Source organism: Girardinichthys multiradiatus, chromosome 2 (genome assembly GCF_021462225.1).
Source record: "Girardinichthys multiradiatus isolate DD_20200921_A chromosome 2, DD_fGirMul_XY1, whole genome shotgun sequence".
NCBI lineage: Eukaryota > Metazoa > Chordata > Actinopteri > Cyprinodontiformes > Goodeidae > Girardinichthys > Girardinichthys multiradiatus.
Window position 1 is genome coordinate 2,236,171 of NC_061795.1, and position 17,360 is coordinate 2,253,530.

A 17,360-nucleotide genomic window follows, 5' to 3' on the forward strand; every position below is an offset into this window, starting at 1 on the left:
TCTGTCAAATAAATAAGATTTAAACCAGCCTAGCGCTGTTCCCCTGATCCCTACAGCATATTCCAGCCTTTCTAAGAGAATATTGGGATCGACTGGATCAAATGCAGCACTGAGATCTAACAGAACCAGAACAGACACAAGTCTATTATCTGAGGCCATAAGAATATCATTAGTGACTTTCAGCAGAGCTGTTTCAGTGCTATGATGAGCTCTGAAGCCTGACTGAAACTCTTCAAACAGGTCATTGCTGTATAAATGTTCACACATTTGATTAGCAACAATTTTCTCAAGAATTTTAGATAAGAATGGAAGATTGGATATAGGTCTGTAATTTTTCAAGCCATCTCGATCAAGCGAAGGTTTCTTAAGTAAAGGTTTAATTACAGCTACCTTAAAAGCCTGTGATGCATATCAATTTACTAAGGATAGATTAATCATATCTAAAATGGGGCTGGTAATCAGAGGGAACACTTCCTTAAATAATTTGGTTGGGATTGGGTCTAACATACAAGTTGAAGGTTTAGATGAAGCTAATATTTCTGATAACTCAGGAATTTTATGTGATTGCCCAACACAAAGCAGTAAATAATTGGGAAAGAAAAATGATGCATGGTTTGCATGTTTGCTGAATTAAAAAAATATTTATCGTGGCATGCATTTGCATGCATTTAGCTCCCTATATTCTGATACCGCTAAAAACATTCTATCTCTAAGAAGTCCCATTTTCAGTTTGCCAAAAGCCAATGTAGAGAACACAGCAAATATGTGGAAGAAGGTGCTATGGTCAGTTGAGACTAAAAACATACGAAACACTGTGTGGCAGAAAACTAACACTGCACTTCATTCCAAACACATCTCCCCCACAGTAAAACAAGGTGGTGGCAGCATTATGCTGTGAGGTTGCTTGTCTTCAGTTGGGATAGTAATGTTAGCCAGAGCTGCTGATGGGAAAATGGATGGACTTAAATACAGTCCTGGAGGAAAAGCTTTTCAAAGTTGACACTGGGTCAAAGCTTCACCTTCCAGTAGGACAATGACATCAGATCAAAGCACATTTATGTCTTAGAACTGCTTAGTTAAAGTCAGTCAGTCAGTCAGTTTGTCAGTCATTTTCTACCACTTATTCCATAGTGGGTCACAGAGAAGCTGGTGCCTATCTCCAGCAGTCCATGGGCGAGAGGCGGGGTACACCCTGGACAGGTCGCCAGTCCAGGGTGCATAATAATCCAGGGCAGTTAAAGTCCAGAACTAAATCTAATTCAAAATATGTCGAAGACTAGAAAACTACTGTTTGCAAACGCTTTCCATCCAATCTGACTAGAGCTGGAGCAATTTTAAAAGAAGAATGGGCAAACATTTCAGCCTGAAGACGCGGTCAAGATTAAAAGATTTGCACATTCTCTTTTGTTTTTGACGCAAATGCATCACCAACCTTAAACATGGCCTTTATTTTACACACTCACTTAAATGTAATTTAAGATGGAATGAAAAGATGTGCAGATCTGTTTGGTCACCCCTCTTGCTCTCCAACAAACTGAGAGGACACAGTGGGCCTGGGACACTGACCATGGAGATAAAATGTGTTGACTGTAACCTGGCCGGCACATTGGCAGTAGGTTTAACGAGCATAGAAATATGAGCCAGCCAATTGGAACTTGTTTACAAACCTGAGTTCAGTTAAAGCTCTGCAAAACAGTCACCAAACCCCAACCCCAATATTCATGTGTCTTGTGTTTATGTTTGTAATATCCGTGTTTACTACCGTCTATGAGATTATGTTAATTTGTCTTAGATCCCACACTTCATCACATTTAGTGGATGAAGTGTGGCATGTTGGCTACTTGCTCAGATAAATAGAAAACTAAAAAATATAAGTTTTCAATATTTCAATAAGTGAGATCTTTTAAAGAAATAATTATTTATTTAGGCATAACTAATTAAGCATAACCAGTTCTTACCTCTTATTTGAATACGAATGATGTATTCTGGCATGAATCGAAGAGACCTTAATCCAACTTTTGTCATCTAAAAAAAAAGAAAAAAAGATATTCACTAAAATACTAACCTTTTTCCAGAAATAGCCCGGCTTTTCCCAAAGATTTCTTTGAGCGCGGCAGATGAGAAGGTCCGGCTGATGGCAGAGAAGGTATATGCCTCTGCCCTGAAAGAGGAAGACACCAAGGATGCCATTGCTCTGTTCAGTGTGCCAGAGGACTGTCCTATCGGCCTGCGTGAAAACAGGGAGAGAGAGATGCAAAAGGAGCTGGCTGAGCAGCACTCTCAGGAATCAGTGAAAAGGTACACCATGGATCAGTTTTTGGAAACCTTTAATTCATCCATGTCCACATCCAGTTTTATGAATTTAGTTGTGAGCCCCAATCTTGTCAGGAGTGTCATGTGAATCATTGCTTTGTTTCAGGAAGAAGACCTTTTTGTTGAAGCGCTCACAGTCCATATCTTTCCAGTTTTCTGATGACTGGAGGACAACTCCATTGCCCACCCCAGGAGGGACCGAAACGTTTCCCTCACAGACCTTCCCAGAATACCAGAGAGTTACCATCAGTGGGGATTATTGTGCAGGGGTGTGTACTACTTAATTATGCATAGTATAGACACAGTGCTGTATTGAAAAAGGTACTATAATAAGTAAAGATTCAAACCAGAAACAACATGACTGAAAAATTGTCATTGCTGGGAAAGAAGCTAAGGAACAATTTCCTTTCAAACATCCACACTTCACTTTTTAAGTTGATCAGAGAATCAAGGCACTTTCTGTATCCTGAGGTAAAAGTACAGTATGACACGGAGGCTCATTCCTTTAAACCACTCACCACTAGGTCAGACAAGGACCCATGATTATCTTAAACAGGATGCTACGGTAGGTCAAAAATAATCCAATTGTTTGGAAGTGATGATTTAAAAAAAAAAGCCAATTACAACCATCACAATCGTAAGAATTTGATAAAACTTTACTGGGGTATTGAATGGAACCATATGCTTTAGTTCCATTCAAAGCATATGGACTAAAATGTAACTTTTCTGCTATAAATTCTCCAGGGGGGTTTAGGATAGTTAATATATAGAAAAACACATCGTGCTCATTGCGGAGTATAATTTAGGATTTTTGAGGCTGTGTGCCAGTTTTTCTGCCAAAGGCCCAAGGAAACTTAACATTATAGATTCTTTGTATTTGTATAACACCATTCATACAAAGACTAATTTAAAGTGCATTACAGAAAAACAACAAAAGAACATTTATGAGCATGAGTTGTATAACAAAGAAAGTTGCATAAATGCAAATTTAAACAATTATAAAGCTGACACATGATAAAAACAAACTAATAAAGCAATATTCCACTTTTATGGAAAAACTGCAGCAAACCATAATGCTTTAAGTCCTGATTTAATCAAATGTTTTCAGAGAGTTTGATCCAAAGCTGGGGAGCATAGAAACTAAATGGAGCCTCAGCTTGTTTAGTTCTGTTCCTGGAAACACAGAGTGAACAGATCTCTTATGACCTGAGGGGTTCATATGGTTCAAATCTGAGCAGCAGCTGTAACGTGTATTTAGGCCCAACACCATCCACAAGAGTTTAAATTCTACGCTCTAAAAACAGGGAGCCAGTTGAGAAACTGTTGAGAAGAGAGCAAAAGAGTGGACTCTGGAAGTTCTACAGAGATCCCTCTATCTGCATGCTTTGACTCTGAGATGTCATAGAGGAAGACTCTTGTCCTATTGGGAAAACAGGGGTACTTTAAACAAAGTATTTGGCAGTGGTGGTGCTAATAATCAATAATTACATGTACTCCTAGTAAAGGCTTTTTTTTTTTTCTAAATTTCTCAGTGTAATATTATGTTGCTGCAGTAAAACATATCTCTATTTTAAGGATTTTTATACATTGTCACCAGATGTGTCAATCTGTGGACACAAATGCAAGGAAAATAGAAGAAAGTTGTTTTCAGTCTTCTTTGTTCAAGAGCAGAGTACTCCAACAAACTGTGCTGTCAGCATTTATCAAGGGATTATGTTTTTCTATGCTGAAGAAAGAAGGCATAGACTGAAACCTTTGGTACTATTAGTCTCATCTTAGTCTTATTATAGAGTGTTGGTTTCTAAGATGTAAAAAAAGTGTGTCTAATGTTTCCAGATCACAGTTGAGGATTATGAACAAGCAGCCAAGAGTCTCTTTAAGGCCCTGACCATCCGAGAGAAATACTCCAGGCTGGCATACCACCACTTCCCAAGAACGGTTGCCCAGTTCCTTCGCAATGGAGAGAACTTGAAGTGGACCGAGGAAGATGAGGTCCTGCCAGGTACAAAAAAATGTTTAACCTCACTGAAAAACAATCAGCCTATAATGTTAATCTTTCTAAGTATGCAGTACATATACTCAACCTAAATATGTGTGACTCTGCAGCTTATGGGTCATACTCCAATTCTCACAGATGCTAGTGGTAAGATTGTGACAATAACATGATTCTTTCTTAAATGCAATGCATACAACTAAAGCACTGACAAAATATCAGCAAAATGAATGCATTTAAAGCACATACTTTGCATTTGTTGTTCTTCCAAGCTCAGTTGAAGTTTGTGTTTGGCTAAGTATTGTATAAAAGACAAAATGCAAAATGATATTCGTCACTGCTATTTCTAAGCCTGTCTCTGTGTGTAACAGGGTCAATGTGAAGTGTGTGTTTGACAAAAGGCCAGTCAGGCTATTCCAGGTTGAATAATTTTACATAGACATGAATACAGAATGTAGCACAAATGCCTTCATTCACCCATCAAAATTGTGTTCAATTTTTTTCCAATCACTTCCATGGACACAGGCATAAAACATGCACCTAAGCATACAGATTGCTTCTGCAAACATTTATGCAAGAATGAGCTTAGTGAATTCTAGCATGTTACTTCGATTGGATGCCACCTGAGCAAGAAGTGCAGTTGGGATATTTCCTCGCTACTAAATACTCCACAGTCAACTGTTAGTAGTATTATAACAAAATTGAAGCCATTGGGAAAAACAGCAACTCAACTATAAAGTGGTATAGCATGTAAAATCAAAGCGGAGTCACTGGATGCAGAGGTTGCCAAATTTCTATAAAGTTCATTGCTAAACGTCATGCGTAGAAAGCTTCATGGAATGGGTTTTTATGGCTAAACAGCTGCATCCAAACCTTATTTCACCTAATGCAATGGAAAATCAATAGATGCAGTGGTGTAAAGCTAGCTGTCATTGGACTCTAGAGCAGTGAGGACAGTTGTAGGTGGCCATCCCCATGGCCACCAATGTACAAGACAAGGTCCATAAAGCAGTGGATCACCAAGTTTGGTGTGGAGGAATTTGGTCGATGTCCTGACCAAATAGAACACCACTGAGATAAACAATAGTGGAAAATGAGAGCCAGTCCTTCTCCTCAAAATTGTGCTCTTGGAAGACAGATAATAAATTGCCACACATACACACCCCAAAAGTCATCCCAGAACAGCTGAAGCTGAAGCTGTTCTAGCTGCAAACGGTGAGCTGACATCATATTAAACCCTATAAATTAATAATGGGATCTCTCTCAAGTTCAGATGTGTGTGAGGACAGATGAACAAACACTTTGGCAATATATTGTTCATAAATATGTTCTGCAATTCCTGATAGCTTTTCCTACACTTCCTACAAAAATGCGACCGAATATTGAAAACGTATGAAAAGCTAAGTGACTTGCAATGCAAGACAACCATTACAATCGGACCTGACAGCTAAGAGTGAAAAATAAAAGCTGAAATGCCTTGTAAGTTAGATTGCTCAGACAGGAACAATAGTGTGATGACCTTATTTTGTATGCATATTCTTTTTCATGTTTGTACCTTGTCAGTGCAGAGAAAATTAGATGATATATTTGTATAAAAAACTAAAACAAAAGGGAATCCTCTACCTTGCTAAACCCCAAGAACTTATATTTTGCTGACCAACTTTAGACAGGTACAGTCAGGTATTGAAATGGATTGTCTCTTAAATCTATGGTGTTAGATATCAGGACAGAAGAATGCGAATGATTGTTGCTAGATTCTAAAATTTTGTTGATCTAACCTGAAGTGTAAAACATATTCCACACTGTCATAAAATGCAAAGATTTTGACAGTTTGCTAGTCTGGAGCCAACAGGTCTTGGTTAAAACAATGTCAAGGCAGAAATACATCAGCAATAAATATGGAGGTGGAATTGTTAATGCCCATCATTCAGGGAAGATTTATTAAGCGAATGCTAAAAACATTCAAGGCCTTAACATTTTCCAGTGAGAGAGATTATTTAGTGGAAAACAGTAAGATATTAGACAATCTTCAGAGAAGTGAACGTCCCAGCAGGTTCAACCCATGGTCAGATGGTGCAATGATCAAGAAAACTGCAAGGAACCCATCTTAGACTTTGCTTAGAACTTCATTTTCATTTCATTGGGGCGACTGTGCCTCAGTAGAAAATGTAGTTATCTTGCAATCCAAACGTTGTGGGTTCAGTTCCAGCTTCCTCGTGTCACCTGTTGATATGCAAGGCACATCACTGTAAGTTGGGAATGTGTGTGTGTTAGTGAGTGTCACTGGGTGAATGTCAGTTTAGGTAGCTGTAGTGCTTTGGGTAGTTGTATAATTAGAAAAGTGGTATATATTTAGTGGAAATATGGCTTGGTTGCAAGAGTCAACAAAAGTAATCATCCTGCAAAGCTGCACCTCAATGAACAATACAGGTCCTTCTCAAAAAATTAGCATATTGTGATAAAGTTCATTATTTTCCATAATGTCATGATGAAAATTTAACATTCATATATTTTAGATTCATTGCACATTAACTGAAATATTTCAGGTCTTTTATTGTCTTAATACGGATGATTTTGGCATACAGCTCATGAAAACCCAAAATTCCTATCTCACAAAATTAGCATATTTCATCCGACCAATAAAAGAAAAGTGTTTTTAATACAAAAAACGTCAACCTTCAAATAATCATGTACAGTTATGCACTCAATACTTGGTCAGGAATCCTTTTGTAGAAATGACTGCTTCAATGCGGCGTGGCATGGAGGCAATCAGCCTGTGGCACTGCTGAGGTCTTATGGAGGCCCAGGATGCTTCGATAGCGGCCTTTAGCTCATCCAGAGTGTTGGGTCTTGAGTCTCTCAACGTTTTCTTCACAATATCCCACAGATTCTCTATGGGGTTCAGGTCAGGAGAGTTGGCAGGCCAATTGAGCACAGTGATACCATGGTCAGTAAACCATTTACCAGTGGTTTTGGCACTGTGTGCAGGTGCCAGGTCGTGCTGAAAAATGAAATCTTCATCTCCATAAAGCTTTTCAGCAGATGGAAGCATGAAGTGCTCCAAAATCTCCTGATAGCTAGCTGCATTGACCCTGCCCTTGATAAAACACAGTGGACCAACACCAGCAGCTGACACGGCACCCCAGACCATCACTGACTGTGGGTACTTGACACTGGACTTCTGGCATTTTGGCATTTCCTTCTCCCCAGTCTTCCTCCAGACTCTGGCACCTTGATTTCCGAATGACATGCAGAATTTGCTTTCATCCGAAAAAAGTTCTTTGGACCACTGAGCAACAGTCCAGTGCTGCTTCTCTGTAGCCCAGGTCTGGGGAATGCGGCACCTGTAGCCCATTTCCTGCACACGCCTGTGCACGGTGGCTCTGGATGTTTCTACTCCAGACTCAGTCCACTGCTTCCGCAGGTCCCCCAAGGTCTGGAATCGGCCCTTCTCCACAATCTTCCTCAGGGTCCGGTCACCTCTTCTCGTTGTGCAGCGTTTTCTGCCACACTTTTTCCTTCCCACAAACTTCCCACTGAGGTGCCTTGATACAGCACTCTGGGAACAGCCTATTCGTTCAGAAATGTCTTTCTGTGTCTTACCCTCTTGCTTGAGGGTGTCAATAGTGGCCTTCTGGACAGCAGTCAGGTCGGCAGTCTTACCCATGATTGGGGTTTTGAGTGATGAACCAGGCTGGGAGTTTTAAAGGCCTCAGGAATCTTTTGCAGGTGTTTAGAGTTAACTCGTTGATTCAGATGATTAGGTTCATAGCTCGTTTAGAGACCCTTTTAATGATATGCTAATTTTGTGAGATAGGAATTTTGGGTTTTCATGAGCTGTATGCCAAAATCATCCGTATTAAGACAATAAAAGACCTGAAATATTTCAGTTAGTGTGCAATGAATCTAAAATATATTAATGTTAAATTTTCATCATGACATTATGGAAAATAATGAACTTTATCACAATATGCTAATGTTTTGAGAAGGACCTGTATAAGACTTCTGGGATAATGTGCTATGAACGCCTGAAATGCAAGCAGAGATATTTGGTCATTGATGCATAGAGCAATGTTGGGTAAAAAGCCAAATGAATTAATTAATTTAATTAATTACTCCAAATACCTCATAGCAATTATTACGTATTATTACGTATGGTACTTTGCAGTCACTGAGTCAACCATGAACTATTCTAGAGTATTGAAGTAGAGTATTAAAAGTCAAATGTGAAGCCATCTGTCTGACAGCTGAAGTTTGGCCCAAACTCGGTTATACAACAGGACAATGATCTGAAACACTGCAGTAAATCTAAAGCAGAATTGCTTAAAAAGAAAAGAATCATGGTGTCACAATGACCCAGTCAAAGTCCAACCAAATGAAATTATATGGCTGGACCTTAAGAGGGCTGTGCAGAAAATAACCTCAATGAGCTGGAACAGCATTTTAAAGAACGGTGGGTAAAAAGTTCCTCCTCTGAGCCATTTAGAAAATGACTTCACAAGTTAACAGTTATTATACAAATATTCATGGTATTTCATTTATCAAACAAAACTTTGCTTTTCCATTTTGATTTGATTAATAAATTGTAACTGTGTCTTTTATTAAACCTAAACTTAGATTTGAATCTGATAAAGACCAGGACCTGTATTCACAAAGAAGTCTAAGACTAAAAGTAGCTCCTAGTGACGTCATTCTAAGAAAAATCTTGGAATTTCTTGAATTTTATGATTTGTTTTTAGAATTTTTCCCTCTGTAAGATCAAAATTATTCATGAATTATTTGAGGCCTTAAGAGAGCTCCTAACCTGAGGAAATGTTAAGAATAGTGATGAGGTGTTTAGTGAGCTTAAGAGTGTGTTAAGCAGGCAAGATGGCGGAAAGACAGAGAAAAAGGAGAGATATTCTCTAAACAATGAATAACTGTCAATTAATAAAATGCTACCGGCTCGATCGCCCAGGGATCGACCCCCTTAATGGTCGAGTAATGAGCACATAAACAATCACATATTTATTAATATAGATATAAGATAAACTTTTTCATCTCCCTAGGGGGAAATTACATAGTTTCAGCGGCAGGACAGATTAAAGGTGCACCTCTAGTAAGGTAATATTAGGAATGATAAATAAATAATAAAAACAATAATAAATAACCAATTTTAACCAATAAAAAGTGAACAAAATTACAAACAATATAGTACAGAATTATTTCAATATTTACCGAATGTAAAATGCTTTAAGAAATACATTTGGAAAAAATTAGAAAAACTCAGAAAAAAAAAATATACACTCTAGACAAGATACAGTACAATAATCTAAGCACTATGTATACAGAAGGAAGATGTAAACGAGGTGAATCAGTATCTGCTGTATTGTTCATGATGATGTCAGCAGCCTCAGCCTAAATGGTCATCTCCAACGCTCCCTGTCTGTGGAGAAGTTCTCTGGTTTGCTGCTATCTCCTCTCTAGATTCTGAATGCAGCAGGAACCAGAACTGCTCAACTTCCAGGCTGGTGCTGAAAGCGGAGGGAACGACGCATTGATCTGTTCAGGAATGTCTGTTTGTTCTCCCCGTGATCCCAGGAACAAATGTACCTTTCAACACTCCTCCGTTCCCCTCCACTAGCAGGCTCTGCTCCTCTGTTCAGTTCTGTTTTCTTCACCCTTTTTTCCCCGTTTGGTTTTGGTCATTTTACCAAAGTAAACCTCATTATACAAGAAGGAGATCACAGTAAAATGCTGAATTTTAATATTAAATGAATTTATATGAAATAGATGCAGTATGAAAATCACCAGCATGGCGAGTGAACATAATAAGCAAAACAAAAATAATGAGCATGTAAAGAAGCTACGTTCAACCATTACGATGCGGTGTGACAATTCATTTCATCTTGCCAAGTTTTATCATCATGATTTACATATTTCTGAATCCAGTCTAAATGCTATCATCGGTTAATTTTCTCCATTGATTACTAGGAGCGCACCTGTTTTTTTGTTGTTTCTTTTGATAACCAATCACAGCTCTCAGAAGACAGCATCACACCTAGCAACGGGGTCAACCACACCTCCTCACTAAGATAGGAATCTCTGTCGTCTACTGGCTGAGAGTCGCTCTCAGCAGAGAGCTGAATCACTCTGAAGCTAAGAGACCTTGCCGGGAGGTTTTAGGCTAAGATAGGAGCTCTCTGATAGGACTCTGAGGATCTTTGTGAATACAGGCCCTGGTCTTTTTGTTCAATACTGATAGGAAAATGTAGAACAGAGAGAAAATCCTTTCTCTTTACCCTGACTGTGTCACAGAAAAACGGTGTCTGTGCTTTTATCTGATAGCTTTTAGTCCAAGATATCTCTTTTAATTTATGTCCCTCAGATCGAATTCAAAGTTTTATATCCTGTTTTGCTTATCTACTTTAAATATGTGCAGACATCTTGCCTTACCCTGAAGAAGAGGACCCATACTCCATGGAGGGTATTCCTGAGAATCTGAACTATGAGTTGAAGATGAAGGATGGCATAGTTCATGTTTATGCCCATGCTGAGGCCCTGAAGCAAGAGCAACCCCTTAGCCTCCCCTACCCTGACCTTGAGACCTTCACTTTTGATCTGAGCCACGTACTTGCAATGATTGCTGATGGACCAACGTGAGTACACAAATACTTTAATATATTCCACAAAAGTGAAATCAGGGAAGGACTTACCTCTCAGCAGTCAGTGTGAGTAATTTCAGAAATCTGAAGCACAGATAAATGATTGTTTAGCAGATCAGCAAAGCAGGGGACCAATGGGTATTGTTTTTGGACTAAAAACTGTTAACAAAACGGTTAATAATAATGTTTGTTTTTTTCCAGTTCAAACACCATTGGGACATGTTTAAAAATAGTATTTTTACAATACAATATATAACTGGTTTAATGCGATAAAAACTGTCAGTTCCAGAAACAAATGCAAAAATAGACTTGAGACTCATGAACAATACTTGAACTACCAGGGTCAAACTTAGTTGGTAATTAAACCACGAACTAAAGCTGTCCTATGGATCCACATATTCTCATGCGAAAGGGTACATTTGAATTATTAGCTAAGGATGTTCAGATGGCTGCTTGTTTAATGCTTCATAACAATCTTTTTATACAGTATTTGTTGTAGCTTCTTTGTAATGGTCACATGACTGAACTCGCCAACAACTTATTCTCTTGCTGGAAAACTACAGTCACTATTAAGAAATTCTCTCTCGTTCGCTCACTATATATTATTTGGTAGTCTATAGTGTACCTAGCGTACATACTTACTGTTTAAAGTTGACAACAAAGATTTGATTATATTAATATATTAATATTAATATTCTTGCAAATCTTTCAACTAAAAGTTGAAAAAGAAAAGCCTCTAAAGCCCAACAGATGTTAACTGTGATTACAAACACGCCTCCAGTTGAGCAAAATAAAAGCCCCTCCTGTTTTACATTAACAGGTGTTAATCCATACGCTACCATTTTTTATTGAACTAGATGCATATTTATAATAGAGTTAAACAGTATCTGCCCTTTTAGAGATTAGATTTTTTTGTCACACTTAAATGTTTGAGTTCTTTGAACTAAACTTAGTCCACTTATTATTGAACTTTAAAAAATCAGGTTAATAAATATGGATTTCATTTATTATTGGAAAAAATGCTCCAAACAAATCTGCCCTTTTGTGAAATGTAAGTGCCCCCAAATCTCTTGTTGAATGATGAATTAACTGTGATTAACCACATTTTTTGGAATGCTGAGTTCAAATTCACTAAATGGAACCTGTTCGACAACATGAAGTAGGCTAAAACATCTGAAAATCCAGCAAAAAGAGCTTCCTGCTTTAACTAGAGTAAGACTAACAGAGCATTTCTCATCATTATTCTCTCTACCAGAAACTGACAGATACTGTCTGTCAATTAGTTTCTGACCTATGTTAACAGATCTTAAGCACACCAGCAAGTCCACTTCTGTGGCATGACCTCAAACAGGGCATTCATACAGAAAAGCCCTCCAATGTGCCTGAATCAAAACAATTCTGGAAAGAAGAGTGGGCCAAACATAGTCCACAGATATGTAAAAGTGTATGTTATTATAAATGCCTGATGGTAATTGTTGCTGCTAGTTAGGTTTGGAAGCAGTATCAGATAGGGCCAGCATGGTTTTGATAGCTTTTTTTTCCTTCATAAATAAATAAGCATCCGAAAACGGCGTTTCATATTCGCTCCAGTTATCTGGAAATATTTTAAAATTTTAGATGTTAACATAATGTGGTAATGTGAAAGAGCAAATTGTAACAGGAAGCCAAAACAGAATAAATATATAAGGGGAGATGCTTTTTACACAGAACTGTAAAGGGGTCGGACAATGAAACTGAAACACCTGGTTTTAGACCACAATCATTTATTAGTATGGTGTAGGGCCTCCTTTTGCAGCAAATACAGCATCAATTCATCTTGGGAATGACATATACAAGTCCTGCACAGTGGTCAGAGGGATTTGAAGCCATTCTTCTTGCAGGATAGTGGCCAGGTCACTACGTGATACTGGTGGAGGAAAACGTTTCCTGACTCGCTCCTCCAAAACACCCCAAAGTGGCTCAATAATATTTAGATCTGGTGACTGTGCAGGACAAGGGAGATGTTCAACTTCACTTTCATGTTCATCAAACCAATCTGTCACCAGTCTTGCTGTGTGTATTGGTGCATTGTCATCCTGATACACAGCACCGCCTTCAGGATACAATGTTTGAACCATTGGATGCACATGGTCCTCAAGAATGGTTCGGTAGTCCTTGGCAGTGACGCGCCCTTCTAGCACAAGTATTGGGCCAAGGGAATGCCATGATATGACAGCCCAAACCATCACTGATCCACCCCCATGCTTCACTCTGGGCATGCAACAGTCTGGGTGGTACGCTTCTTTGGGGCTTCTCCACACCGTAACTCTCCTGGATGTGGGGAAAACAGTAAAGGTGGACTCATCAGAGAACAATACATGTTTCACATTGTCCACAGCCCAAGATTTGCGCTCCTTGCACGATTGAAACCGACGTTTGGCATTGGCATGAGTGACCAAAGGCTTGGCTATAGCAGCCCGGCCGTGTATATTGACCCTGTGGAGCTCCTGACGGACAGTTCTGGTGGAAACAGGAGAGTTGAGGTGCACATTTAATTCTGCCGTGATTTGGGCAGCCGTGGTTTTATGTTTTTTGGATACAATCCGGGTTAGCACCCGAACATCCCTTTCAGACAGCTTCCTCTTGCGTCCACAGTTAATCCTGTTGGATGTGGTTCGTCCTTCTTGGTGGTATGATGACATTACCCTGGATACCGTGGCTCTTGATACATCACAAAGACTTGCTGTCTTGGTCACAGATGCGCCAGCAAGACGTGCACCAACAATTTGTCCTCTTTTGAACTCTGGTATGTCACCCATAATGTTGTGTGAATTTCAATATTTTGAGTAAAACTGTGCTCTTACCCTGCTAATTGAACCTTCACACTCTGCTCTTACTGGTGCAATGTGCAATCAATGAAGACTGGCTACCAGGCTGGTCCAATTTAGCCATGAAACCTCCCACACTAAAATGACAGGTGTTTCAGTTTCATTGTCCAACCCCTGTATATTTCTAATAGGGTAAATATTACACCTTATTAATTTTCAAAATAATTCACATCAGTTCACAACAACGTTTACATGCTACATTAAATGTTCTGAAAAGATACTTGCTGAAAGACAATGGACTAAATTCAGTCAAAACTGTACATGATTTGAATTCAAAAGCTCCTGGAATGCAGTGGTACATTATGCCACTGTTCCTTATGGTTGACGTATTTGTGTTACATGCAGCCGGCTTTTGTCTCTGAGACACAAGATTCTGAGACGTTTTAGTCTGTTAACTTTCTTTTTTGAGATCTGAGCATGCCCTAAAATGTAAACCATGTCAGTGATTAAAAGTAAATTCTCATACCATGTAATTTCGGACAACACATGAAATGTTTCTCTGTTTCTTTGTCATCTCTCAGGAAAACTTACTGTCACAGACGGCTAAACTTCTTGGAATCTAAATTCCACCTTCATGAAATGTTGAATGAAATGGCAGAGATGAAGGAGCTAAAAAGCGTTGCACATAGAGATTTTTATAACGTTAGAAAGGTTGGTTTGCATTTTTGATATTGAGGCCTATTTCTATACACTTGAAGTCAGCTAGAGCAACAGCTCGTGGATAAAGTGCAACATGTCCAATAAGGCCACACGTCAATTTCCTGTTTCATCAAACTTAGGTGGACACACATATACACGCTGCTGCCTGCATGAACCAGAAGCATCTGCTGAAATTCATAAAGACATCGTACCAGACAGAGGCGGACCGCGTGGTCTTGGAAAAAGGCAACCAGAAGATGACTCTCGAAGAAGTCTTCAGAAAGCTTAACATGGATCCCTATGACCTCACTGTGGATTCACTGGATGTGCATGCTGTAAGAGTTGAAACATCTGAAAAACTGCTGTAATCTTGGATTAATTTATCAGATTGCACACCTAATGTACTCAGCTAAAAAGACTGTATATACTGATGAATTGCTATTGTTCTGATTGTTAAGGAAGGTGTCGGAGTATAAATTTTATTATATCTACTGTCTGTTATGTGCTAGGTTCTGTTACATGATCATGTAAACGGAACCCAATGTTTACTATCTGTCTTGTGACCGACAGGGAAGACAAACCTTCCACCGCTTTGACAAGTTCAACTCCAAGTACAACCCAGTGGGAGCCAGCGAGCTGCGAGAGATTTACCTGAAAACAGACAACTACATTAATGGAGAGTACTTTGCACGTCTCATCAAGGTGAGGAATTGCACTAATACCCCAAAAAGAAGTAGACATGGACCGGACGACCTGAGTGGTCTGGAAGACTGATGCAATGCCAACAAATCTTTAATGTACAATACATAGCCAATAGTATTTGTCTGTCTACTTTTACATGTACAGGAACATTGATAACATCCTGTTGTTAATCTATAAGGTCCAAATTGTTGATGGATCCACCGTTGCCACCAGTAGCAACATTAACTTTTCTGTAAACATCTTCCACAAAGTTTAGGAGTGTGTTCATAGATAGATGAGAAAACCAGAATTCACCCCAAACCTGTTCAAGAAGGTTGAGGTCAGGACTCTGTGTAAGCCAGTCAAGTTTCTCCACACCAAACTTTATACACCTGCAGCCATGGAAGTGACTGGAACACCAGAATTCAATGATTTGGTGGTGTGACCCAATACTTCTGACTATATAGTGTATTTTGATGCTAAGAAATTCATTTATGAAATAATGAAAGTATTTTAAAGTCTATTCTCTGAGAAACAAGTAGCAAGTGTAAGACCTGGGGTAATGTGCTCTACTTTCTTAGTTTTAGTGAGGACACAGGCAGCAGTGTTCTGGATCAGCTGCAGCTGTCAAATTGACAGGCAGACAGGCTGGCTCTTGATCGCTCCTCCTTTGATATAAAAATAATTACTCGAGTTTTGTTGTTATTCAGCTGAAGAAAATTATTGCACATCCATGCAATGATTTGTTTTATGCTTCTACCCAACGCATTAAAGGATTCATTCTCAACTGGGGACATTGTAATGTACAGCTGTGTGTCATCTGCGTAGTTATGGTAGCTTATCTTGTTGTTTGTTATGATCTGAGCTAGGGGGAGTGTGTAGATATTGAATAGGAGGGATCACAAGATGTAATGTTGGGAGCCTCATATGTGATTTTTGTACAACTCTGATGTCGTCATTGTCATCTTTCGCTTTATCCAGAAATGTGTTGCGGGGGCAGCAGACTCAGTAGCCTGGAACACCTCCCGAGGGAGGCGTCCAGGAGGCATCTACTCTGATGTAAAGTTACCTATTGACACAAAAAAAGTCACTGTCCTTCAAGTAGGACCTAAACCAGTCAAGTGCTGTACCAGAAAAACCGACCCAGTTCTTCAGTTGCTCCAGTAATACCGTGATCAACAATAGTAATGCTGCGGTGAGGTGAAATAATAGCAGCACTGAAGTTCTTCCACAATCTGTATTAATGCAGATGTCATTGAACATCTTGACAAGGACAGTTTCTGTACTGTGGTGAGCACAGAAATTATTATTAAGAAGGTATTTATTTATTTTTCAATAACTTTACTGATGAATGGAAGATTTGAGATGGTCCTGTAATTTTATCAACTTGTCCAAATTATTCTTTTTCAACAGTGGTTGCTGTTTTTTAAGGTCAGTGAAGAAACAGTTAGCAAAGGGATGAGTTTATTATTTGAATTAAATAATGCTATGACAGGAATATCTTTGGTGATGGGTCAGACAAAGAGCGGTTCAAGAATCCTTCATGAGGACTAAAATATCGAAGCACGTGACGTCGCCCGGTAAGGCGGAGCCAGGGTCCCACCCTGGAGCCAGGCCTGGGGTCGGGACTCGCCGGAGAGCGCCTGGTGGCTGGGTTGCTCCTCGCGTGACCCGGCCGGGCCACAGGCGGCAATCCCAGAACCCGGTGGTGGACACCGGCAGTAAGGAATGCTGTCAAGCTGAAGAAGGAATCCTATCAGCTGTGGTTGGCTTGTGGGACTCCTGAGGCGGATGACGGCTACCGTGAGGCCAAGCGTGCTGCGGCCCGGGCTGTGGCAGAGGCAAAAACTCGGGTCTGGGAGGAGTTCGGTGAGACTATGGAGAAGGACTACCTCAGGAGGGGGAAGAAGTGCTTCGCCAACACTGTTTATAGTGGGGGTGGGAGGCTGCTGACCTCGACTGAGGACATTATCAGGCGGTGGAAGGAGTACTTCAAGGATCTCCCCAATCCGGCCATCACGCATTCACTCCCTTAGAGATAGGGTGAGGAGCTCGGCCATCCGGGAGGGGCTCGGAGTAGAGCCGCTGCTCCTCCACATCGAGAGGAGCCAGTTGAGGTGGCTCGGGCATCTATACCGGATGCCTCCTGGACGCCTTCCTCGGGAGGTGTTCCAGGCACGTCCCACCAGGAGGAGGCCCAGGGGACGACCCAGGACACGCTGG

General features: G+C 39.9%; 1 protein-coding gene across 2 annotated transcripts in view; it reads left to right on the forward strand.

Annotated features, from left to right (window-relative positions):
- LOC124881880 (AMP deaminase 3-like) overlaps positions 1–17,360 on the forward strand; it is a 38,245-nt gene that overhangs the window by 13,734 nt on the left and 7,151 nt on the right. For both annotated transcript variants that reach the window (XM_047387752.1, XM_047387763.1), the window contains 7 exons: positions 2,076–2,298; positions 2,420–2,582; positions 4,150–4,315; positions 10,728–10,944; positions 14,339–14,468; positions 14,597–14,791; positions 15,027–15,158. In XM_047387752.1, coding sequence (XP_047243708.1) covers positions 2,076–2,298; positions 2,420–2,582; positions 4,150–4,315; positions 10,728–10,944; positions 14,339–14,468; positions 14,597–14,791; positions 15,027–15,158 — 1,226 coding nt within the window. The remainder of the gene's footprint in view (positions 1–2,075; positions 2,299–2,419; positions 2,583–4,149; positions 4,316–10,727; positions 10,945–14,338; positions 14,469–14,596; positions 14,792–15,026; positions 15,159–17,360) is intronic.